We start from the raw sequence: 27,195 nt of genomic DNA, 5'->3' as shown, positions 1-27,195 counted from the left end.
ACACACACACACACACACACACATTTTCTGTCTCTCTGTCTCTGTCTGTCTGTCTCTCTCCCTCTCTCTCTTCAGTGACATCAGGTAAGGAAGAAAATTGTGTTACTCTCATGTTGATGCTGCACAACCCTCCCATACATTAATCACATCTGCCACTTTTGTCCCCACATTCCAAATCAGTGACAGGGTTTGAAACAACAACAACAACAAAAAGAAGAATTGCTTATACAGTTCTCTTGACATTATAGGCAGAATTTTATTTAGTTCCTTATCACCCTGTTGAAGACCCAGAAAGGTTTAAATGTGCCACTGTGTGTGTGTGTGTGTGTGTGTGTTTGGATATCATTATTTTGCAAATGGTGAGTACAGTAGTTTTTTCATTTTAATTCTTGCATTTTTTTCACATCTCTCTCTCTCTCTCTCTCTCTCTCTCTCTCTCTCTCTCTCTGTCTGTCCGTCTCTCTGTTAAGCTTATCAATGTTTCTCTCATTGAAACATTCGTTTTTCAGATTTCGGTACAAAGATATATTTCAGAAGCAGTTAACTCCCTTGGTAGCATGGCAGCACTTTTCCTGTTGCAGACGACTAGAGATTTCGCGCGTTCTCTTTGTGCTCACACCTTCCAGTTTCACAGTCTCCTACAACACCGCGGTTTTAAAAGGATGAGTAGCGCAAAAAAAGCCAAGACAGACGATACCTCGCCGAACAACGGCGACCAGAAGGAAGAGCGACTTGTGTGGGTCGATTTGGAGGTGCGTTTCATTGTTCCTGGAACACAGCTCATGAAAGTAGGATCGCGGATGTGTTCGCACTTTAGGAAAGAGTCGACATCTTGACCAGTTTCAGTTTGAGGGAGTGTCAAATGTTGCGGACTGATCCGTATACAATAGCATAGTGTCCAGTTTTCGTAACCTAAATTCAGAGACCTATGTTAACGGAAGTTTTCGTGCATATTTGAAGCGATGTGCTTGGCCCACAGTTGCAACACTTCTCGTGCGGCCAGCCAGCATTGTGCACTGAGGGACGAGCATTGCACAGGTGGGCCCGGTGTGCAGCAGCGAACGGCTTGTCCGAAAACACGGTATCAGCTAGTTTCATTTTCGTCACGACGAGCACCACTCCATTGTCAGTTATATTTCTTTTTGTAACTGAAGAGAATATTCACAAACCTAAATGTTGAATATTTTGTTTTCGCTCCAAACGAAAAACATTCCGCATTGACAGTAGTATATACTAAGCTTTACGGCAATGCACAAAATAATACTACAGAACAAAAGGACTTATATAAGTTACAAGACTGGACTGATAGATGGAATCTATATTTTAACTATCAAAGTGTAAAGTAATGCACATGGGAAGAAAAAATCCAGGAAACAAATACCATATTATGATATTAGAAAACACCACACAGGACATTGACATTGTCAAAGTGAGAAAGACCTTTGCATAATTTTTTATGATAAACTATCTTTTGACATACATATATATACAGAATATAATAAATAAAGCCAACCAGATTATAGGAATGATTAAGCTATAAGAGAATATTTACCTATTTAGATAAAGATATATTTAACTGTATAAAACATTATAGTTGGTTAGATCACAAGTGGAATATGGTAATATTGTGTGGCACCCATACCTCAAGAGACAATCTATAGCTATAGAAAGGGTACAAAGAACAATTAAAATATTAAAAGAATGCAAATCTATGAGCTATCAACAGAGAATTATATACTTAAATCTGCATTCATTAAAGGGAAGAAGGCTAAGAGGGGATTTAATAGAAACATACAAAATGTTAAATTGCTATAATGAAGTCAATGTGAATAATATTTTTAGAATGTCAGATTATGAGAGTACAAGAAATTCAATGATGAAAATTTGTAAAGAGCACTGTAATACTAACCTAAGGAAAAATTCATTAGCTAATAGAATTGCACAAATATGGAATGCACTACCAATCAAAACTAAACTTGCACAAAATACTAATGTTTTCAAAAACCTCCTTGACATAAATATCAATTTAAAAGAAAAATTTATTGACCTTGATGAGTGATATACAGAACATGTGAAAGAAAACATATATGTATTCCACAAATAAAAGGAGACTGATATTGAAGGGGACATAAAAAAAAGAAAAAAGGCCTAGGCAGTCAAATGCCAGTCCATACACCACGACTACTACTACTACTAATATAAATGTATCTATACACCCCTTTGAAAGCTATTGTATCATGTATGGCTTGTCTTTTGTTGTTTTTTTGTCTTTTTTTCACATTATTATTATTATTTTAATATCGATATCCATGCTTTTCTTGAGTTCTTCCCATTCAGTTTTAGTACTTGTGTCAACAAGATTCATGTTGAATTGCTGGGTTGATGACCAGTAAAATGTTTCCAGTTCAGTGTTCTTCTTCCTCATTAACGACCACAATCATCAATTTCATTCTTCTTCCATTAATGTTCAGCGGTCATAACTTTGACCATTACTAACATTTTTTTAATGCATGCTTGGTGTTTTCGTGTCTCCATAACCCACCAAACACTGACAGGGGTTACAGGATCTTTAACGTGTATTTGATCTTCTGTGTGCGTATACACATGAAGGAGGTTCAGGCACTAGCAGGTCTGCACATATGTTGACCTGGGTGGAAAAATCTCCACCCTTTATCCACCAGGTGCCGTTACCGTGATTCAAACCCTGGACCCTCAGATTGAAAGTCCAACGCTTAAACCACTCAGCTGTTGCGCCCGTCTCGGCTATTACTTGTAGAGGGGGAGTCTGATCTATCTTAAAAAAAAAATTAAAAAAAAAAAAAAAACAGAACCATGACTGTTAAGCACCCCCGGTTTTCAGCCAGGGGAGCCCGGGTCCCGGCAAAGAAAAAATGCTGTCCAGTTGAAGTTGAAATTTGGAGGCCCTTGACATGAAAGTGTCGATGGTCTTGGCCTCCACTACATCATCAGGTAAACTGTTCCGAATGATCCTTGGAAGGAACAAACACTGAAGGTACTGGGTTTGGCACTGTAGGAGCTTGAATTGCTGGCTATGAGTATGACCATGTCACTGTCGTGGTGGAGCAGGAACTAACTTGTTCTCGAGTGGTCAGTGTGGACCAAATTGTGGTGGATTTTGTAAAAGATGGCAAGGCGTGCTGTCCATCTCCTGTCCTGAAGGGTAGGCCAGGGGCTTGAGGTGTGTCTGTAGCGCTTATTACGAAGCAGGCTGCTCTCCGCTGGATGGCCTCAAGTCTGTCAATGTTCAGTTGAGTATGAGGATCCCAGACTGAACATGCATTACTCTAGGATGGGAAGTACATAGTACTTGTAAGCCATCTCTTTGATGCTTCTGGAGCCTATCTTCAGATTTCTTTTCAGGAAGCCCAGGGTCTTGTTGACTTTTTTGCACAAGGTGTTACTGTGGAAGCTCAAGTTCAGGTCTTTGGTGATAGTAACTCCTAAGTGCTTGACGCTGGTGACAGTTTCCAGAGTATGCCCGTGCAGTGCATAGTCGTTGGTTAGAGCTCTTCTGTTATGGGTCACTGGAAGTGTGGGGTACTTCCCAGGATGAAAGGTCATGTCCCATCTCTTCTCCCACTCAGCAAGCTGGATGGGATATTCTTGTAAATGCAGATGACCCTGTTGGGAAGTGGTCGTGTTGTACACGGCAGTGTCATCTGCAAACAGATGTGTGCTGGACATTCAGGTCATTTATGTAAACCAGAAACCGGCATGGGCCTAAAACTAACCCTTGAGGGACTCCTGATGTCACACAATGTCTGAGCACTCTCCATTTACAACTACGGCTTGCGCTCTGCCACTTAGGAAGTTGGTGATCCACCTATTGATTTCTCTTTGAATCCCATAGTGGTGGAGCTTGTGTGATAGGAGGCTATGGTTTACCTAATCAAAGGCCTTAGCGAAGTCCATCACAAGGATGTCTGTCTGCTGGCCACTCTCCATGCTCTCAAAAAGCTCATGTTGATGTTGATGACAAACATCACTAAGTCAGTAACTTATCTATTCTAAATACTACTATTACTTGGGTTTGCGGCATTAGCTGAAGTAAACTTGTGGAACACATCCTTATTAAAAAAATTTATTTTCTTAATTAAGGTAGTTGCTTCTAAGAAGAATGTATTAAATTTGGAGTCTTTGAAAAGTATTGGTCTCAGCATGCAAAGGTTATTTCAATGAGAACTGAAAGGGGGCAAGATTCGCTATATTGAAATTTGTACCTATTCTAATTCTAAGACTAGCCCTTACAAATGTGAGATTTTTCAGACTATATTCTTAAACTGATGTAGAGATGATTTGAAAGTAGGAAATTTATAACACTTTACTAGTTTTACATGTAAAACTATAGAAATAATGTAATTTTGAAAATGATTTCAGACCAGAAAAAGAAAATCCACAGTGTTAGCTCTCGCTCAGAAGAATGAAACAGTATTCTGTTAGCCTATGTCAGTATGACTTGAGTGATTTTGTCACATTCAGCCGTGTTGCCTTCGCTGTCTACTTGTGCAATATTTCAGAATTTCAATTTTTTTCAGGAGTCACTGTGTTCAGACAAATCCATATATGCTACACCACATCTGCTAAGCAGATCCCTGACAGCAACGTAACCCAATGTGCAATTCAGACCTTAAGTGAATGCATATATCAGAGTGGGGTTATTCAGAATTTTGTCAGGGGTTCTTTTTCAGTGTGCCAAGTGCACATTGCACAAGGGACCTCAGTATCATCTCATGACTAGATACTTCGTTTGATTTTCTAGTCAAACTTGAAAGGGTGAGAGCTGGAATCAAACCCAGACCTACACGAACACTGTATTGGTAGATAAGTATCTTAACCATTCTGCCACCTACCTTCCATATTAGCAGCTAGTGCCAGTTGGACTGAACACAAATGGTCAGCCTCTGTTGACTAATGTGGTGACAGGGTTAAAATGATTGGCTCAGTTGATTTATCTGTCTTGCATTGACTGTTAAGCCATTTGTCATGCCTGCCTCCCACTTCCCTCTGTCAACAAATGTGTGTGTGCTCATGCAGAAGGAAACACATGTTGCTTATACAAACTGTGGTATTTCTAAAGACCAAAAAAGGCATTGTATAATGTATTATTTGAATATCACAGTTTTAAGATTTTCCTTTCAAAATTTCTGTGATATATGTATCTCAGTAGTTATATACAACAGTATACAGTTGATACACTGTCAGTTTCAGTAAAATTATACAGGACTTACAATGATGTGAATATGGAAGATGAAGACCTCCAAGTTGGATGTGATGAGTTAATGAAAATGAATTATGAACACTTCTGTAAGTAGCACATAAACAACGAAATCTATGCAATTTTGAAAAGTAAGCATTTTCTTTGAAATAGTCATTTAACCTTTTGAACTAGTGACTTACTATGTCAGAGTCCAGGGAAAAGATCAAGATAATATATTTGTCTCTATACAGGGAGAAAAAACCAGTGCGCACACTCACACAGTGACATGCACACACACCTCTACACCTACACTTTATGAAATAAACACTCAGGTCATGCATAGAAGTTTGGAACACTTACACAGTTGCAGATGTGAAATTGAGATGGATGTTGTTCTAGATGACCGGTCTGGATGTGGAGAAGGACAGAATTATCGAGATCGCCTGCATTGTCACGTCGGGGAACCTGAAGGTCATTGCTGAGGTGATGATTGATTCTCTTTTGTCTTTTTCCTTTAAAATATATATATATATATATATATATTTCATATTCTATAAGTTATGTTCAATCATTTTGGAAGGGGGATGGGAGGGTTACTTTTGAAAATAATTTTGTTCACAGAATATCTTGTCTCTTTTGGGGAGTCATTTTTTGTTTTGCCTTTTCTTGTTTGTTTCTTTTTGTGTGTGTGTGATTTAAGTAGGACATGCAATCTGACCTTTTTCTAAAGACAGTTGACTAAAATCTGCAATGCTGCCTTGGAATAGAAGGAAAACATGTTGCTGCAATATGTGAAGTGCATGATAGTGTTCAATTGCCTCTAGCACAGTAATACCAGGGATTACAAGCCTGATAAGTGCCCAAACAACAAAATGACCATTGCACGATTAGGCTATGATTATGGAGTATGATCAATAGATCAATATATTAGTCGTGGCCTAGGACTCAGAGAGAACCTGAGCACCTGTTGAAGTTATATAGATTTTCAATTTTGTCCTGTACCTCGAATATATTTTGAACTCCAGATCAAACCGTTTCCTTTCACATTACATTATTTTCACGCTTTTTCTTTAGTCTTTGATTTGTACTGTGGATGATTTGTGTGTGTGTGTGTGCGACAGACTGCAGTCTGGAAACTTAAATGTTCCCCCCCCCCCCCCCCTTTTTTTTTTTTTTTTTTTTTTTTTTTCAGTGTCTGAAATTACTGCAACTGCTAGAATTGTTTTGGGGGTGCAGAAAACAGTGTTGAAATTAATGATAATATGAATCCATCAGTGACATGCCATTCATCTCATAACTGGTTTTGTGTGTTTATAATTGTTTTGTATGTCACATTATTTGTGTTGTTGGTTTCTAATGCTAAATTGTACAGCACATTTGTTCCTTGTGCTGGTGACAGGGTCCAAACATCGTGATCAACCAGTCCAAAGAACTGATGGACAGCATGAACGACTGGTGTCAGGAGCATCATGGAAAGGTAAATTCACAAACAAATGTTTGGAGAGCAGATACATTTCCTGTTAACCCCTTGACTACCAGCACTGAGGTCAGCTGTGTTCCATGTCAAGGCAGCAAAAAGAAAGAAGCTATGTCAGTACTTTGTACTCTAAAATTACTATAGCATTTGTTTGGAAGTATTTGTGCATGGTATTACACAGACGTTTGCTAATAAAAGAAAAATGTTTCACATGGAAATGAAGCAAAAGGACTCACTGTGTGATTTGTTGAGTACTTATTACATTTATTACATGTTTATAATATTTTTTGGGGTATTTCCGCAAACAAAACTCAAAAGCACTTGACATTGACACAAACAGAAAAAGGAGCAATAATCCTGTTCCTTCTTCCTCAAGATTATCTTATGAATCATTGTCAGATTTTCATCATCACTGTCCACATCATCATAATTTCCTCAAATGTTTAAAAGGATTGGAAGTTTGAGACTGCTGTGAGGTCGTCATGAGAGCAGGGCTTGATATAACAAATCCACAGAATTTTGGGCAGTATTTCTATATTTGGCGACAAATAAGGATGCTGCTGCTGTGGAGGTTTGTTTATGTTTGGAACTATGTAACACAACACTCAATGCTTACACACACGCCGCGCGCACACACACACACACACACACACACATATAAATAGGAAAATAAAAATGCCTGTCCCAGTCAGGTCTTACCAAATCAGTACTGGAGAGCCAGATCAGCACATCAGAAGCGGAGGAAAAGGTCCTGGCCTTTGTTCGCCAACACACAGACGCTGGCTGCGCGCCTCTGGCTGGTAACTCGGTGCACATGGACAAGATGTTTCTTCAGCGCTACATGCCCTCGCTGACCAGCCACCTGCATTACCGCATCGTGGATGTCTCCACCGTGAAGGAACTGTGCAGGTCAGTAGCACAGCGTTTCCGTCATGCCTTTTGAGGGGACGCAATGTGGGTTCTTTTTAGTTTACAATTACATAAGTAAATTCTAGTTAATGATGGCTTTTCCAGTACTTTTCAAAGCCAATAAATTTGTATCTTGAGAAAAAAACAACAGCTTTATTTCATGCATATGGCACATAGAGCTTCAAGAATATGCACTTTTGCAAGATGTCTTAATATTTGAATAAATGTGATGCATCAAAGTGGTCATGGAAACCACCATTTTGTATAAGTTGTGAGGTCACAAACACGGGGAATTGCTTCACTGTTGGCTGACTTCAGAAGCAGATCGAAATGGATTTGTTGAAAACGATGAACGAAGGTGGTTTTTTTGTTGGTTTTTTGTGTGTGTGTGTGTGTGTTTTCTGACGATTTTTTTTTTTTTTTTTTTCCCCCTTGCACACAAGGTTATATTTTGACATTTCACGACATCAGTGTGATTCAACATTCACAAGTTTAGAGAATACAAAAAATATAAATATAACAGTAAATGCAGTTTGCATATAATTAGGCTTCATTTTTTTTTTTTTGTGTCCATCCCAGAGGTGCAATATTGTTTTAAACAAGATTACTGGAAAGAACTGAATTTTTCCTATTTTTATGCCTAATTTGGTGTCAACTGACAAAGTATTTGCTGAGAAAATGTCAATGTTAAAGTTTACCACACACACACACACAGACAACCGAACACCGGGTTAAAACGTACTTTGTTTACACAAGTGAGTCAAAAATGAAGCCTAATTATATGCAAACTGCATTTACTGTTATATTTATATTTTTTGTATTCTCTAAACTTGGCACTTTGATCTGATATTCTGACACAACAACAAGAGCAGTCATTATGATCATTTTTTGTTCAAACAGGAACTTCTTTTGCTAAGCATGGAAGTTCTATTTATTTTGCAAACGTTTTGGTGCAGATAGTAAAAAAAGGGAAATTACTCTGTAATTAATGCTAGGGGACTTAATTTGCTTTAAACTGATCTTTCTCATCTTAAATATTACATTTTGAAATAATACTCAATACATAAAAAGCTTGTGTGTTTTACTCTCAGTGTACAGGGCTTTCACTATGTTCATTCACCCAAGTGGTCTTTTTCGGAAAATACTAAAATCAGTATGGCGAGTGGACTTTACAGATCTGTTGGCTGAGCCCTGAAGGTCATGGGCAAAAATCAATTACCTACACATATTTATACACATTCAAAGCACGTGCTCATATTCTTCACGAACGCGAACGACGCCATTTTGTTTCAAGTTGTTGACCTGCCCGTTCAATCCTATGTTCAATGGACAATGCACGATAACATGTGATGGAAAGTTGGAGAAGGAGACCGTTAAATATTTATTCAGAGAAAGATTTGTGAACGCCTTATCACTTACTGGATTATGCCCCAAACAGCCATAAAAATATCCACAGAATCAGTCGGAATTCACAGTTAAAAATTGTAAACCATGCGAGTTAATACCCTTGAACTGATCACGATGAAACGAAAAAATTTCCAGTCTTGACTTTTCTCCAAATGAAGTCCTTTTCACTTCTTACGATGTTTAGAAGTACTTGTACTTGGCTCTACATGTTATTAGTTTAACAAAATACTAAATTTTCATATCAACTTTAAAACTATAAAACTAGAATGAACATAAAAGAGAAATTGAATCGACTGTGTCGTACTACATTCCCGGCGGGTGTAACTAAACTTGTACATCTATCTAGATCTAGTGAAAACGGCTAAATGTTGCAGTGTGATTGCCGCGATAGCCATTAACCCCTAGGCTGCCTGCATGACGAGATAACTCGTCATGGCAAGCATGTATGCTTCGCTGCCTGCATGACGAGATAACTCGTCATCGAAATATTCTGACTTTTCCCTGCTTTGCATTCAGTTCGTTGACAAAAATGCTGGTAGCTTTAGCTTGGGGAATCTTTCTGGATTCTATTCATAGCTAGAAAAACAATATGCGTCATAAGGCAGTCCTTTATTTGAACGTTTTGGTTGGGTTACTGGCCGCAGTCTTTGCCTGGCTCCTCTCCTCGCTCGCTCAACAAAATGTCGGACTGACTCCGTGCTCAAGACATGCGCTCGTGGCGAACTAAATCAACCAAGATTACTTTCTTCAGCTAATGCTCAGAAAGAATTGGAGCATAAATTCGAAGGAGAAGACAGTGGTGAACATTTATAGGACGATTTGATAGAAAATAAAGGGAGCAATCAAGAGAGTGGCCAAGATACAACTATCAGTGAGTGACGCAGGCTGTTCAACTCTAGCAGACGAATTTTTAGCAGGGCACCGAATGAGCTATTTTCTTGGCACTCAGCCAACGCGGTCTGATGAAGTGACGGTGTGAGAGGGGTGAAGAGGAGGGGGGTGGAGACTGAGGGGGCGTGGCCTCACATCCATATTATCACTTGCAGAAGTCACAATGCATCTATTTCTTTTTCAGTTTTTTTATATTGTGGTTGTTCTAGTATGCTTTTGTGTGTGCAGATATCCATTTGTCCAGAAAATGATATTTTTGTGCAAATTACCAGACTAATGTTTGTAATGAACAAGTTGAAAATGTGGCAAAAAACAAAACACTGATTTCAAAACAACAGCATGTCACTTAAAATGCATAAAATGGGAAAACATCATGTGTTTTGTATTCTTTATTCATTTCCCTTTCAGAAAATATATACTTTTATGGGTCTTTCTCCAATAACAAAGAGCACAGAATTTTTTGAAAATTTATACCCGTTTTTTGTGAAAAAACCCTGGCAAATAGATTTCACTTAAATCTTATTTTCCTGGCAGCGAAAGGGTTAAAAAGATTTTTTAAAAAAATTTTTTTTATTGCCCTTAAAGATTTTTTGAATGCCCAAGATACACCAGAATAATATTTAAACAGCGTTCTCACTGCGAATACCGCAATTGATTTATCGCCCTTTAAAAAAGTATGTTCAAATGTTAAATTTTAGAACGTCAGTTAAGGAGCCACGATAGTGTAGTGGATAAGACAGTTTCTTCTCACCCGAACACGTGGGGTTCGAATCTGGTTAGGACTTTTTTTTTTCTTTTTTTTTTTTTTTAAACGCGAAGCTTTATAATAACAAATACAGAACACATTTTAACGATTTTTATTTTTTAAGTGTGTCACAAGTGAGTCTTGAAGGCCTTGCCTCTCTTGTTTTTTTTTGTTTTTGTTTTTTGGGTTTAACTACATGTTTTGATTATTGAATATTGTTTCACGGCTCCGGTGTGATATGGGTATGGATGGATTTGTTCAAATATTAATGTTGTGAAGGCTTTTCAATAATACTAGTATTTATTAATAGCCCTTCATGTGGCCTTCATGGTCATTTGGGATTTTAAACAAGGATTGAATCAAACCACTTGAGTGTTTGCATGCAGTGGTCAGTTGTTAGTGTTTCTGTAAAGTACACAACTTCGAGCTAATGCTGATAACCCCTTTCCATCAGCTGCTACATTAGTGATGTTCCTGGCCTCCTTTTACAAGTTGTATTGATTTTGTTACATTGCAGACGGTGGTATCCAACTGAATTCAATTCCAAACCCAAGAAAGAATTGGCTCATCGGTAAGTTAATTATCATTAGTGAGTTTCTTTGTTTTGGTTGGATTTTGCACACGCATTGTTCTGAACACAAACATTATATATATATATATATATGTGTGTGTGTGTGTGTGTGTATCTTTCTCTTTTTCTCTCTCTCTCTCTCTATATGCATGATAGTCAACTCCAACTATGACTAACAGAACAGCATAGGAGGCACCTGCTGCCCCGTCTATCTGGACCAGAATTTGATTATTGTGGAGAGTGTCTTGCCCAAGTTACATCCCCTCTCTTTCGGCCAAGAGGGCTCTAGGACAGTCACTTTGCTATATTTATTATACATACATAATTCATACTTTCATATATACATACATACACAGATGCCTGTACTCAAATATATTGCTGTTGAGAGCATCATTTTTTAAGCCGCATCCCCTAAAAAATTTTTTTTAATTGTGGATTTGTTCACACATAAGCTGTAGAGGTTTATAAGCCACAAATGTTACACACACTCACAAAAAAAAAAATAGTGCAAAAAACGTCTCACTAATTTTTGATGGAAACTGATTACATGGTGTGATTTTTGCTGTTGCTTTTTTTATTTTTTTCCATATTTGTGATAGTGATGATCTTTTCTGGAATGTGATAGATGTTTTCTGGTCCAATATAACCTTCATTGCAAGGGAAAGAAAAGAAAAAAAAAGTCTCAGAATTTAGCGATAGAAAGTAACACGACAGACACAGAAACTTGTCTGATGTGCATGTCTTCCAGCTCAGACCATCAGCATTTCCTATCTTTTGGTTGACCGTTCACAGCGAGAATCCTGAAAATGGAATTCCCAAAAAGGAACATAACCCTTCAACCAGGAGTTGCTTTCTGCAGACCACTGTCATACTGAGTGTAACAGGAGTATTGGGCAGAAACACCAGGCAGATACAACAGATGGGGGGTGGAAGGCAAGAAATTCATTCATCTTAAAATTGAAAACGGTATGAAATGTACAGAAATAGATGTGCACATTGTTTGGTAAAATACAGAAACAGATAATCCTTTCATGGATTATACTGTTAAGTCTTCTGTGTACACACAAAGTTGTTTGTTGTGATGTCTCAGAGCTTTGGACGACATACGGGAGAGCATCAAGGAGCTGCAGTACTACAGACAAGCCATCTTCAAGTTGTCAGACTCCTCGACATCTTGAACTAGTGGACTGGGAACATACAGCAGACTGACTTTTGCCTACACAGATCTTCGCTACCTGCTTCTAGCGATTGCACCCAACACCTGTGGCCAAAGGGTGGCATTCCATCATCATGCTGATTAAGGATGCCTATATGGTAAGAATCCTGGGCCATAAGGCTGGGAACATAACTTAATTTTGTATTTGTATTCTATCAAACACCAAGTCATCAGTGGCAGAATCCTGGGCCATCAGATTGGTATCATTGCTTTGTATTTTGTGGTTTGCATATAATCTCAATTCCTAAAGTGGACAGCGCTTGAATACCGGGTCATGACAGTTTGTAACATGACTTTGTATTTTTATCAAATGCCAGTTGGATTTTGTTTTCTTTTCTTTTTTCTCTTTTTTTTTTTTTTTTTTTTTTTTTTTTTTTTTGGCACTTGCATTCAATCTAAGAAAAAACTGTGACAGATGGATGGTCAGAGAGAAGGGACTGGTTTTAGCAGAAAAAGAAGGAAAGAAGAAAAATTAAGTCGGTGCAACAACAAATATTGTTTCCAGCCTTTTTCCAGCTGTTGAATTATTCATTATATAAAAAAATAAAATAAAAATCAGCACAGAAAACCCCAGCCTTTTGATTGTATTCATAAATAGAACACTTTATTTTCCATCAACAATGAAGAATTTATAATTTTTAAAAACAATGAAACAGAAACAAGGAAATTAAGACAAGCATAACAAATCAGAACATACTCCACATATTGAACAATGACACGTCTGTGCGTGGTCTGGTTCTCTACTCACAAGAATACAAAACGATGTACAGTTTGAGCACTTAGGAGTCAGAGCCACTGGATGTACATGTATATATATTGTTCACGTCAAAAGAAAAAGTACACTTTGTCTTGTTTTTGAAGTACAAAAGTCAATGATAGACATAAGACACCTTACAAAAATAATAGATATGTACAAACATTTGGAATTTTTATTTCATTGCCAAATCCAGTCCTCAGAGAATGATACAACCAATGATGTGTGCCATATAATTGTTTTAAATGTGGAATATTCCTAGGTAACTAACCGTCATCCCTAAATATTAAGTATGCCTACTGTCCTATAAAAGTTTCATCCAATATATTAAATTAAAAGGGGTAAACACCATGGTCAAGTTCGCTGTCTGTATATGAAAAATTGAAATGCTTAACATTTTTTTAGGTAAAAGAATTCAGTTGATGTAGTAAATCAATTCATATATATATATATATATATATATATATATATATATATATATATATATATATTGTTGACTTTCTCAAGTGTTGAAGAAAGTGTGTACTTTTGTGTGTGTGTGTGGGGGGGGGGGTTAAAAAATCAGTTGATGTAATCAATTGATATGGCATTAGTTGATGAAACAAATTCATACACATAGCTTTTAGAGTCCTTTCAAATGATCTGGTTAGGTTTTCATAAGTGTTGTAGAAAGGGTGAGCCAGTGCTACCCCCCCCACCCCCTCATATTTCTCTTTGAGATTTAGACTAAGCACAACTTACATCACTTTTAACTCACTCAGTACGGCCAGTCCTCTCTTCTCCTCTACACGGACCCCTCGGATGTCCAGTGGGTGTCTGAATGACCCAGCCTTTAGCTTCCGTCGTCAGAATTGTGGTATTCTTTGTCAACATTCACCTCTTCAGTATAAGAGCCTTCCGCTTGCAATATTTTGATGATGGTAATTGGGGTGAAACGCTGTTAACGTCGTCTCTTTCGCCGTTCGTATGGAGAGAGTTAATGGTCAAGGGCACAGCCCACTGTCAACCAATGAGAAAACACTGGAAGGTGTTCATGGATTTTACATGTGTTCCTGTTGCCTTTATGATAAGCAAAGAAACACCTTTGTTTGACAAGTATACTTGTTACTACGTCACTTGGGGAGCACTTAACAGTACTGGGATGGTCAGTTTATCTCTTCTTCTCCATTCATATCTTCAGCCCATGGCATGAAAATGGCAGGTATCCCTTCTCATTGTCTGACCCACATACATTTTAAAAGCTTTTCTGTGTAAAAATCATAAAGTTAAGAAAGAGATGTCATCCCCCAAAGAACAAAACTGACCTAAGTGCATCCAAATTTCTGTGACACCAACAAGACAGATGCTGTATTGGGCATCTGTCTTGGAGAGAAAAAAAAAAAGGAAGTGGGGTGGGGGTACTGTTTTTGTCAAAATGATTCTTTGAAGTTCATCACAACATAGAAATGACACAGATGCATTTTGATTTTTATTATTTGAAAATGTATAAGTTGATTATCAGAGGAAATATGTCAGAATGAAAGTTGCTCTGGTCAAATCTGAGCATTTGGCTGTACACCACATAGGCAGGTTTCTTCAATAAATGCATTGGAGTACTAAAATTTGAATTGCATTACCACCATGAATAACATGTACACTTATTCCTCACAAATATGTGGGTGAACAAACACAAGAAAATGATCTTCATTTTAAAATAGCACGAATGAGCAGATACAACACTTGACATCTCAAATAAATTATCTATGCTTATTATAGATGCTTTGAAGCAAGAAAGCTGAGGGAATACACTGGTTTCCATTTTGGAAACATCAGGAGGTAGACAAAAACTAGTAACCTGGGTGGGGGAGATACTCTTATAACAAGCACAGAGTAAACATACATTTTCTTTAAGAAACAGGAAGGCAAGCAGCTGATCTATGCATTATGTTCATCACATTTTTCTCCAAATGTTGGAGGGAAAATAAAATACAAAAAATATAATTACACAACCCACACTTAAACTCAAACCTGTTCTGTTTGTTAATTCATTAGCAGACTTCCAGATTTTTCCTTAAACAACACAAACAAAAAATCACTTTTATACTGAACCTGCTAAATTTCTTTCAGACCTTCTGATGACTTTGCTAGCTTTATTTTCATCAGGTAATGCAATGGTCACATACATCTCTTGGGTAAATGGGCACTTTGTTCTGCACTTTAGGCTTTGAAACTACCTCCAAATGCTGTTTTCATGGCAAAAGCTATTACTAGCCAAGATATATATTAGTATCAGAATGTTGGTCTTGTCCCCCCTTAACTGTAGACACTTATTGCCCATTACAGTATTTGTTTGAATGTAGCAGCAAAGTAAACAGGCTTAAAGTCTTGATTAAAAAAAAAAAAAATAAGGGGAACTCCCCATGCTTTCTCACACACACATTGTGAGAAATAATGTGGGTGCCCCTTACGATTTCTCACGATTGAAAACACAATTTCTCTCAAAGTGTAAGAAATCATGGGCTTATATCCCCCATTCCTAAGCTATACGTTCACTTGTACACAGTCCCATGTTCTCTCTCTCTCAAGCACAAGCATGAATCAACATGTATTCAGGCTACTTTCACACTAGTTGCTCCCAGCCAGTTGCTACCAGCTATGAACAATGTGGTGCACTCCAGACGGAATAAATGATAATTCTGAGGTGGATTTTAAAACATTGAAACAGAATTCTTGTCTATGTGTTCACCATCATTTGATGATCCAGGTGATACTTAGTGCAAAATCTGCCAGAGCAATGTACAGATGATGTGACAGGGCAGTAGACGAATTATTATCTTCTATGTCAGTGTCATAAATAACCAATCATTACAGCACAGCAATGTGTTTCTTCATCATGAATCATAGGGATTAATGCTGCTGTTTAGTGTACATGCCACAGAGCAAAAAGCCAGCTGGTGTTGGCTGGTGACCAGTGTGAACATTTAACGCTGCCATCCATGGCAGAAAAAGCGCAAAATCACATGAGCACAATTCCCGGTCAGCAACTGGCTGGGCTTAGTGTGTTGAAAGTAGCTATTCCCAAGTGAACTGACAATTAATCCAGCATGAAATGAAGAATAGTGGAAAAACACATTAAAAAATTATTTAAAAAAAAAATAGCCATCAAAAATGCAATCCAAAAAGCACACAAAAACCAAAGAAAAAAACCCAATGAAACATTCATGAATGCATACAACTGCTATCTAAAAAAAAAAAAAATGAAGTAAATGAATACAATGATGCATTCATACATGTAAGCATTATCCCACAAAATAGATTGGACCAAATGTAAAAGAAAATCAAAACCACCAAAAGAACTTCCATTTCCACCCCCATATCCCCCCAAAAAGGAAATGAAACGTACTTAACACATAGGAAAAAATGCAAACAGAAAATATCCTATGATTGTGCAAAGTTACTCTGATCAACAAACACTTTTTTTTTTTTTTTTTTTTTACATTCACTTCTAAATAAGCAATGGTTCAGATTATATATATATGAGGCAAATTCTCTGACAAATATAACGCTTTCCTTAAAAGCAAGCATCAATCAAATCCATGGCTCCCTATCTTTAAAAACCAGTGGCTGTGAGCATATAAAAGAAATCAGAAGAAAAAAAAAACGACGTTTTAGATTTCTCAGCCACCATAGAGCTATAACATGGCACAAGTCGTGTCATATGTCCACCACAATGCAGAGATAAGCCAAATAACAGCCACAAGAAAAAGACGAAGCTTACGCTGGAAATGTATCATCAGTTATTGATATCACTCTTTCTCTTTGTGAGAAGTCAGAGTATTTTGAACAATGTACAAAACCTCATACAGTGCATTAGTTCACAAAGAGATCCCACTCTGTCATTCCAACGAAAATTCAAGACAAAGACCACAATCACAATCAAACGTTTACACATGACTCACCAATAGCTTAATAGTAATAATATCACAATGTACTTCAGTATAATGCCACACTATTGTCTACCCAGTAAATTGGGCAGCTCTTAGTTCAATGATGAACCAATACTCATCAAACAAGCCCTCCTTTTCTTTCAACAAAGAGGGTCAACAAAACAGCAAATAAGAGTGAAACTGAAAATGAACATGTTTAAAAAAAAAAAAAAAAATGACTAGCATTGTCTCACGTGTTAATGGTCAACACAAGCAAAAGGTGAAGAACAAATACACTTAAACTTGTGAAGCTATAACGTGATCTTGTTCAAAGTGAACTTCAAGTGAAATACAAGTTAATTCACAATGCACAGTTTCGGGTCCTGACAAGTTTAGATACAACAAGGCAAACCCTGAATTACCCCAGAGGGGAAATCTAAATATGTGCTGTCCAACTGACTCGGCCATTACTGCAAAGCATCAAAACAGCTCCACATTTCTCATCCCAGAATGTAAGAAGTCTGATCTACTTGTCATGTTGTTACTTCAATGGTGTTTGCATTCTCTTTACAAACCTAGGATGAAAAAACAGACAGAAGCAAGCATTCACACATGCTTTAATGTCTCTGTGTTGACTGCCAACCACTGATCTTTCCAAACGTTTTAGTAACAAGTTACCAAGACGTAAGGGGAAAAAAGTCAATACTTTGCAGGGACAAGACAGTTTGAAATATAAAAACTTTCAGAATATTTGGTGTTACATCCACTCACTTTACACAGGCAACACACACAGGCTAACAAGTGGAAACTGAAAAAACAGCAGCAGGCACCATGTACAGATTCTGTACGAGTAGGACAAACACCCTTTGGGTCAGCCAGAACTGAAGAAACTGAACATGCTCACAGCCAAGTCTGCAAATATAGATAGTTCCACTGAAACAAAAAAATATGTACATGGCCATTGACAAGAAACATTTTTCAGCTTCTATCAAATGAAATGGAGCATAAAGCTGAAAAAATTTGGATTAATATATATATATATATATATATGTATATTTTTTTTTTATGTAACCCCAGTGCACCTATCCAATTTACTTTCGTAAAAAAACAACAACCAACCTTTTCATCTGAAATACCGCATTTCAAGCCACAACTGAAATCATGAACATAAAAAATTACAAGCTCCATTATAGAAAAAAACGTTTCCCCTGCTTTAAATACCAAGGCCTCACCTGAAAATAACAATAGCCAAGCTTTCCAAAGCAAGCAAAGAAAACAAAGATTCCCTACTTTAAATACAAATGGCATGCATCACAAGAAGATCCAGCGCATGGGTAGAGGCTGCCTGATAACAGGACACGGTCACAGCTGTGTGTGACCCTCGAGCCAAATCTGGGCTGCTAAAACGTGCAGTGCAGGGCTCTTCTACCACAAATCTGGATGAAGATTTGAAAAAAATACAGCTTTTTTTTCCCCTCTCTCTTTCATTATATTTTAATATACTGTTGTAGAAGTGAAATTACAAATTTTAGACTGAAACAGAAAACCTGAACCCTCTCCTGTTACCTTAATTCAATTTTTTTTTTTCTGTTCTTGTTTGCATACTATTGCTTGCCATGTCATTTGTTATCACACTGGTTCGGTACATCAGATTTTCATAGAAGCCACTGAAGCATGCCTGGCGAATGTGCCATATCATGACAAAGCCACTGTCAAGGTTTGACACTGTAACCTTAACTAGGGTCATGGTTTGACTGTGACCTTGAGTGGAGGGAAAAAATAATGACCCTGGTGACCACTGACAACAGATGTCGATGCTCTGCCCACACAGGTCCTTGCTCACAATCAGTCCAGAGACTTGCAAGGCATTCCTTGACTGGCCTTTAGCCTCATGACCCTGACCTTTAGTCAACACTGTTCAGAAAACACCTCTTTCCCAGAACACATGGCATTGCACCTGCATGTCATGAGTTCAATTGATACACCCCACCCCTCTCCAAATTTTTTCCTTCAAACTTTGCCATCTTTTTAAGCAAGCCACAATTCAAAAGTCTGTAAGTTTACAGATTTTGAAAATCTTTGACCATAAGAAATATGAAAAAATATGTTCATGGTATGCACAACTATGCAGTAAAAAAAAAGAAGAAGTCTTTATTACATTCTAAACAAAAACAACAAAATAAAAAATCAAGAAAAAAATCAACAAAAGATGGTTTAAAAAGTGCAAATTTGTTGCAAACCCAACTATACAAATGATACACATATCAATAAGGAAAATTATTTGTATAAAAATAAAAGGCAGATGCTTCACAACATGAAAAAGAAAAGGAAAAAAAAAAAAAAGAATCCTCCAAGAAGTCTTCCTGCAAGGAACACAACAGAAGACCCGAACCACATCTGGCACTGCAGCTAGAAGAGGATGTCCTTGTCTGCTGTCTTGTCCATCACGTACTGGGTGAAGCGACGAAGGAACTTGGGGTACTCTCGCTTGTATACCGACCTCAGCACTGATGCCGGCGCCCAACCCCCGGGGTTCACTGCACACACGTTTTTTTATTTCAGTTTATCAAAGAGACGTGACTAAATCTGGACAAATCTATATACGCTACACCAAATCTGCTAGGCAGGTGCCTGGCCATCAGCATAACCATCAGGCCTCGAGTGAATGCATTTTCATTTGTACACCTATCAGTGGATTTCTGCAAAAGGATTTTGCCAGGACAACACTTACGGTGCAATGGTGTTTTTTCAGTGCGTCAATTGTGTAAAGCATGCAGGTTGGTTTATAATCTCATCCGAATGACCTGACGCTCGGTTTGATTTTCCACTTAAACTTGGGCGATACCAAGTTTGAACTAAGACCCTCATGGACACATTCACAGTTAAGCATCTTAACCCAGTGCCTCCCAGACCGCACAAAACCGGCTGCTGGAAACACCATCTGTTTCCCAGACTACACAATAACTGCCACGCAATACTCTTCCCCCACTTTCATTTTCTCTGTCCCTCTACCCATATTGCATTATACTGAGTAGTGTCTTCCAATTCTGCAAATTTCCATTTCTGTTCCCACTTTAGTGAAAAATTCACGGTTGTTAAATTTCTATGATTTTCTAAAGCTGGACCCCCCAAAAATGCGGTTTTCCATCAGCAAGGAGGAGGAAAGGAGCAACATCGAGTTTGGGAGAAAGACTGTTGGGGAAAGTGACAGCAGCAATGGGCATGTTTTTTTCAGGTTTCATCTGAGTAGAAATCAACAAGCAGCAAGACTGATCATCATCAAACTCAAAGAAGATGTGGTGGTGTACAGTCAGTGAAAAATTAGGAACATACAACACAACTCCGAATTTTTTCCCCTTGTGTTAATTCAAGAAAATGACAGCCTGTTCTAACTGTAAACTTTTGTGCTGATGGCCCTGTAAAAACAACACCCTCCTAGACTAACTCTATTCAAACACGCGAGTGGAAAAACAAGAGACCACCACATACCATCAGCAGTGTATGTGATTTTACAGGTGATGTTGTCACGGGTGATGTCTCCTCCATTGGAGGGAGGCTCGATGATGGTCTGGCAGATCATGGCCACGTTCATCGTGATGCGCACATACTTGCCAGGCTGTGGGAAACAAACATCATGAGGTCAACTTCCCTTGCTCTTTACCATCTTTTTTTCATTATACTATTATTTTCTCCCTGATCTGGCTTATGCTAAAACATGTTCAAATTATAGAAAACTGTCGTACTGTAATTTCTTGGTCATGTTCAAAACTTCAGTTCAAATTAGAGAAAACTGTCATGTACTGTAATTTGCGGCCTTCTTGGCTCACCTGTTTTACTGAATTTCAACCTCTGCACCTGATTACATGACAGCGCATTATCTGTGCGCAAAACACAAATACTCTGGACACAACTCGAGCACAACATGGACACATTGGACACTACAAACAGAAAACAACTTGCCTGTTTCTGGACTTGCAAAACACACAAAAGATAACCACTCACAACAGCTCAAACAGTACTTGCACTTCTGTGCTAGTTAAAACTTTCAGTCTATGTCTGACAGTGTATCGTGTGAGTCTCTCATCAAACTATACACCATGCCAAAGACCAAGCAAATAGCATACAATGCTGAATTCAAATAGAAAGCTGCTGCATTGTGTAACAAACTGAGTTTCTGTGGCCTGTGGTCAGAGAGGAAAGTGGAAATATTTTTTATATTCCAGGTACTTGTGATGAATGTGAAAATACGGTTTTACACACGCCAAGTGTGGTTTGTTGAGCTGTGGTAGTTCTGAGTGTGTGTGCATATATGTATGTGCAGTTTCCTCTGAATCTGTCACAACTCGGCTGAGATGTTTTCTGAAAAGCCAGAGTGAAGAATGAAGCCTTCACTGTTCCATACATCAGGTGGGCAAAAATTGTTCACTATTTATTTATTATTCTTAGTTCAGTGGTCTGCGGTGGTTTGAATATATTGACCAGGAATTTTATGTCATCCCTGAGTCAAGTCATGTTGTGGACTAGGACGTCATGGGCTGACCAGTGGGGAAGAAAATGAATGGCTGGCTGGCCAGTGTTAATGTGTACAAAACTTAAAACAACCTTCCAAGAGGTTGGAAGGGCATCGAGATGGTGGGACCACCCAAGGACATTGACAGGATGAGCCTGAGGAGCTGACAGGAAGCTGGGCTCCATACTGACCAGTAGAGAGGACCTACGGAGTGGAGGGGACCCTCTGTTGGAACTGCTGTTTCAGTTCAGTGTTGGAGGAGGTGCGCAAATGTCTCACCTGAGTTGTGTGTAGTTGACGGACGTTTGGTTTGTTGAAGGAACACTGAGTAGATTAAGTAACTGTCTGGCCTGTGATTTCAATCCTGTGGGTTAGATCACAGCTGTGCAAGGACAAATCAAGTGAAATGTGAACACTAGAAGTCTGATTTAATTCTCTTTCTCACCTCAAACAATAGTTATTTTAAGTATTTTGGGGGTTTTTTCCCCTCTAAACGCAGGGAATAAAATTCTCATGTGTCACAATTCACTTGATTTTCTGCTAGTTACATAATCTACTCAAAGTGTTCCTTCACAAAGCCAAACTTCCACCCACACAACTCCATAAATAATGAACAATTTCTCCCCAACCTGATGTATGGAACAGTCAAGGCTTCATTCTTCACTCCAGTGTTTCAAAAAACATATCGGCCGTGCTCGGACAGTTTCAGACGTGACTGCACATACATGCACGCACACATGAACACACACAGCTCAACAATTCACCCTCATTTGGCAGTGTAAACCATATTTCCACATTCATCACAGGTATCTTAAATATATATTTTTTTGAATTCTCAGTTCTCCTCTTTGACCACAGGCACCTGGAACTCATTCTGCCACACATTGGTAAGGAAAAAGGAAATGACATCACATCTCGGGAAGCCACTTCCAGAACTTTGACAGAGGTTCTGATGTTGATTTTTTTGTCTGACACTGAGGAGTTGGACTTTTCTTCTCAGGATTTTCAGCAACAGAGAAATAGTTTAACCTTAGGTGAGTTGGTAACCCAACACTTAACATCATCAACTTTCTTTTTTTTTTTTTTTTAACTGGCTTTGTAACTTGTAATTTTTCGTCTTTTTCATGATCTACCAAGTATGATGGCAAGAGTGTGGAATTCACATTCTCACTTTTTCTTTTTTCTAGGTGCCTGTGCCTTCTATTAGATGTATGACCTTAACTGTGACCAATTTTTTTTAAAAATGTCCATTGTAGAGGATGCATATTATGGGTATTGCCTTCTAGGCCAGAAATTTTGGTACATAACTTTGGAAGGGAGATAAGCGTATGTGGGACTCCTCATCACAAAATGGGCTGTTCACATTCCCAGGGCCACACCATCAAGGCAGTAAACTGAACTGAAAGGCAATATCACTTTTGCTGCCCAAACTAATTATTTATATTTGATAATAACCTCATTCAATTTCCTATAAAAAAAAAAAAAAAAGAAGAAAACTGTAACAATGAAACGCTCAGCCAGCCCAACTCCCAGGACAGGTGGGTTGATTTCTGCAGTTGATTTATTTAGGATTATTTAATATTTGCAATTTTAACAACCAAACCATACATAATTCCCCCCCACCCCCCGCCCCCCCAAAAAAAGCAAAAACCAACAACAACAACAGAAGAAGGCTGAAACAAACACCCAACCATCCTCTCCCCGGACTCACGGGACAGTTGGGGTGGTCGCAGGAGTAGTTGACGACAATCCACTTGTCCGGCCCCTCATCATGGTTGGCGGTGATGTGGCGGATGTGGGACCAGAAGCAGGCGTCACGCTGGGAGGCCGGCCACACCCGCTTGATCACGTTGTTGTTGATGAACGTGTCGTCAGACAGCCACTCCACCACCTGTGTGCTCTCCAGCGTGGCTGCCAACAAAACCATGACAAAAATGAATGAATATTCTCTGGACACAAGCACCAAATAAATGCTACAAAATTAAATTTCCCAATATAAAATTCAATCTGTTGATAATTGGCAAATAAATACAAAATTCAATTGTAGGGGTGTCACCAGACAGCCACTCTACCATCTGCACGCTCTCCAACATGGTCGCAACAAAACCATGACAATAATGTATAATCATTGTATTGACATAATCAGCAAATGAACAGCAAATTCAATTTGCCAATAATCACCAAATAAATATGAAATTCAGTTTGTCTACAGTCGGCAAATAAATACAAAATTCAGCTGTAATGGTATTTTCAGACAGCCCATTCTACCACCTACCACCTGCATGCTCTACAACGTGGCTGCCAATAAAACCAGTAAATACCGTCCGAACATAATCAGCAAATAAATAAAAAAATTCAATTTGATTACAATCAGCAAATAAATACAAAATTCAATTCTATTGGTATCTTCAGACAGCCATTCTACCACCTGCATGCTCTCCAGACAACAAAACCATGACAACACTGAATAAATACTGTCTAGACATAATCAGCAAATAAATACAAAATTCAGTTTTTCTACAATCAGCAAAAAAATACAAAATTCAATTGAAATGGTGTCAGATAGCCATTCTACCACCTGCATGCTCTCTTGCTGGCTATGTGTGTTAGCGTGTTTGTGTTTGGTATGCTGTACTTCAATGCATGTATATTCAGTAATGTTTAACTTTTAATGTAAACGCAATGAGCTCCCTGTCCAGGAGTGAGCATCAGTCTACATTATTCTATATCTAAAAATATACCTCCAAGAGGCTTTGGAAATGGAAGGAATGCACACTGCATGTTCATCAAGCAGGTCACTGGGACATTCTAAAAATGTGAAGAACGAATACATGATAAAAAAAAAAAAAATTTTTTTAAAAAGAGTGAACATCCTGAATGAGAGAATCAGTCTGACGCCAGCATTGTCTGCTACAAAGAGTTGTTTCCCTTACAACTTCTTGGCCCAGAAGCCCACATGATTATTTGCAGAAGACATGCCTGCCTTTGCATGTGTGTAATGCAGATTTGATTAGAATTTGCAGCATCAGAGTGATCCTCTGCAGGTGGTCTCGGACCCCCTAGAATTGTGGAAGAATTAAAGTTCCTGGTACACTCCATGTTTTTTGTTTTTTGTCTAGAAGCCCTGTAAAAATGAATAAATACTGTCTGATATCCTGAAATAAGAAATTCAATTGTAGAGCTCTGTGACAAAATTATGAATGAATTAATACTGTATCCCACAATCCTCAAACAACTGTGAGATTCAGTAGCTGCAATCAGGTCTTGATTTCATTTGCTGATTTCACAAGCACCCGGACTGGTTCAATCCTTTTTGTGAGATTCAACAGGTAGCAAAGTTTGAACCAGACCCAATCCACTGTGTTGATGGTTAGGAGACAAGTTTCTTACCTTCTGTAATGACACTGTTTTACGCTTCTACAGAAAATATTTCACTTTGTCGTACAATAAAATTTATAGGCAAAGATCCAAGGTTGTTTACATTCTTGTGAGTGAAATATTCAATGTAAACCACATACAACACACAGGCAGATATTCCAGTTTTTGTCATCTGATAAGGACCATATTTTTTTCAGTTTGGGGATATTCATCTGGATTCATTTAAACAAATGTTCTGTAGCCTGAACTACTTAGCTAATCGGTAACTTAGCAACAAGAAAGAAAAAAAAAAAGAAATTCTGTTTTTGTCAATGGAGAGAAACAGTCATACACATGATGGTGGCATGAGTGGATGCTGATCACCTGATCGATGCCATCTGATATGAACGTATCTTGAAGCAACCAATGCAACTGCATGCTGTCATGTCGTTCGATCTTATCTCTACTGAACTGACAACAGGAATCCATATCTTTTCTCCATTTACACTGAGCCGTCTTTTTTCGTGTCCTTTTCAACAAAAACTTTTAAAAATATATTAAAAAAAACAACAACAAAAAAACACTTCAATTTTCTTTTTCAAAAATTATTTTCTTCAGAACATTTATGTGTGCCTGGATATGTGCATACACACACACACACACACACACACACACACACACACACACACTGAACTCACACACACTGAGAGAATGGTGATGGTGTTGAGCAGACTAGCACTCACCTTCCCACTCCAAGCGATTGTCAAAGTCCCAGAAGTAGTGACACACTTCATGGCCCGTGATTTTCTGTGGAGTAACGCAGAACAAAACCAAACTAAGACAAGCAAGAAGACCCTCAAGACTTTTGTTTGATGCTTTCTAAGCCCCAAGATCCATCCATCACATTCACAAGCCATGACGGAATAGAAAATAAAGGCAGGCATAGGAGGCACTGCAGACTGGATTTAAAATCCAAGAAGAGTTAAGCTTCTGAGTGGCTGTTTGGGGTTTCCCTTGAATGTTAAAAATGATAACAGGTGGTATCAAATCCAATGTACCTTATGATGAACATAAAACGTCTCAAGTCTTTTGACTCTTTGTCAGGTGCTGAGGTGTTGGCAGGCCACAGAAGTCTGTAGGAAGTGAGTTCAACTCAATGACTGGAAACAGCAGTTCAGTTCACTGACTTGATGTTGAGGGAGGGGCGGGAAGAGGATGAAGATGGGGTGCTAGAAAAGAGAAGGCAGGGGGGTGGGAGAGGGTGTGTGTGTGTGTCAAGGGGAAGGAGGGAGAAGGGAAAGAAAAGGTGGGGAATCGAAGCGGAAGGGAGTTAACTTGGTGTCACTCTCTGACATGAACTCCTTGAGGTTGCACAGTGCCCAGGCGAGAGATGACTTGGCTTTCCAAAAATTGTTGGTATAAAGTGCTGCCACTGTTATGTGCATATGATTATGTTGTCCAGAGTTGAAGTGGTTTGCTACTGGAGTGTCTTTTGGGGAAAGTATGTTGTCCCTGTGTTCTTTAAAACGGTCATTGAGGGTTCTGTCAGTCTCATCCACATATATTTCATGGCAGAAGCTGCAGAACAGAGCACAGACTACATCTGGAGTTTGGCAATTGAAGTGGGGTCTGATGTGGAATTTCTGGCTTGAAGGGCCCTGAACTTCTGTGGCTGGGTTGTAAAATGCACGTTTCCCATTGCATTTTGCGTTGTATTTGTTGCACTTAGTTGCCTGATGGGGTTGTGGGTTGTATTGGATGGAAGACAGATCGTACCACGTGGTCTGCCAGGTTCTTGTCTCTTCTATAATGCTTTCCCTACAATGTTTTCATGCTGTGACCTTGACATCTATGCCTAACCTTGACAAAGCGACAAGGTTTTCTGCTCACAACGTGATGAATGACTGAAACATTATTGATAGTAGTTAATTTCTATTTGTGTTATTACTGACACATCATCTCTCTCATGATCATTACTTAAACACACACACACACAGATTCACCAGTAACTAATGTTAAAGATATTAAAGATATTCTTAAAACAACTGCATGCAATTATGGTTTGGCTTTAGAGCTCAGTGGACCACAAAAAGGCTAAATCAGATGGGTGCAATAGCAGAGTGGTTAAAGCGTTTGACTTTCAATCTGAGGGCCCTGGGTTCGTATCTCGGTAACTGCGCCTGGTGGGTAAAGGGTGGAGATTTTTCCCATCCCCCAGGTCAACATATGTGCAGA

The 27,195-nt window shown here is 38.5% G+C and overlaps 2 protein-coding genes across 2 annotated transcripts in view; one reads left to right on the top strand and one right to left on the bottom strand.

The window, feature by feature from the left end:
• The first annotated feature begins 545 nt into the window (after nt 1–545).
• Nucleotides 546–13,640, top strand: LOC143297253 (putative oligoribonuclease). Its single transcript, XM_076609494.1, has 6 exons — nt 546–752; nt 5,618–5,701; nt 6,618–6,695; nt 7,384–7,604; nt 11,165–11,218; nt 12,309–13,640. The coding sequence occupies exons 1-6, from the start codon at nt 558–560 to the stop codon at nt 12,394–12,396; spliced, it is 720 nt and encodes a 239-aa protein (XP_076465609.1). The 5' UTR covers nt 546–557; the 3' UTR covers nt 12,397–13,640.
• A 52-nt stretch (nt 13,641–13,692) lies between these two features.
• The window catches only part of LOC143296917 (ceramide transfer protein-like), a 36,200-nt gene continuing 22,697 nt past the window's right edge, over nt 13,693–27,195 (bottom strand). The window contains exons 11-14 of the mRNA XM_076608927.1: nt 25,704–25,767; nt 23,315–23,514; nt 20,583–20,709; nt 13,693–19,630 (exon numbers count right to left, since the gene is read on the bottom strand). Of these exons, the coding sequence (XP_076465042.1) occupies nt 19,503–19,630; nt 20,583–20,709; nt 23,315–23,514; nt 25,704–25,767 (519 nt within the window). The 3' untranslated portion in view covers nt 13,693–19,502. The remainder of the gene's footprint in view (nt 19,631–20,582; nt 20,710–23,314; nt 23,515–25,703; nt 25,768–27,195) is intronic.

The sequence above is a fragment of the Babylonia areolata genome, chromosome 22 (assembly GCF_041734735.1).
Source record: "Babylonia areolata isolate BAREFJ2019XMU chromosome 22, ASM4173473v1, whole genome shotgun sequence".
NCBI lineage: Eukaryota > Metazoa > Mollusca > Gastropoda > Neogastropoda > Buccinidae > Babylonia > Babylonia areolata.
Note: the sequence above shows the minus strand (reverse complement) of the source record. Positions and strands in the feature narration are given on the sequence as shown.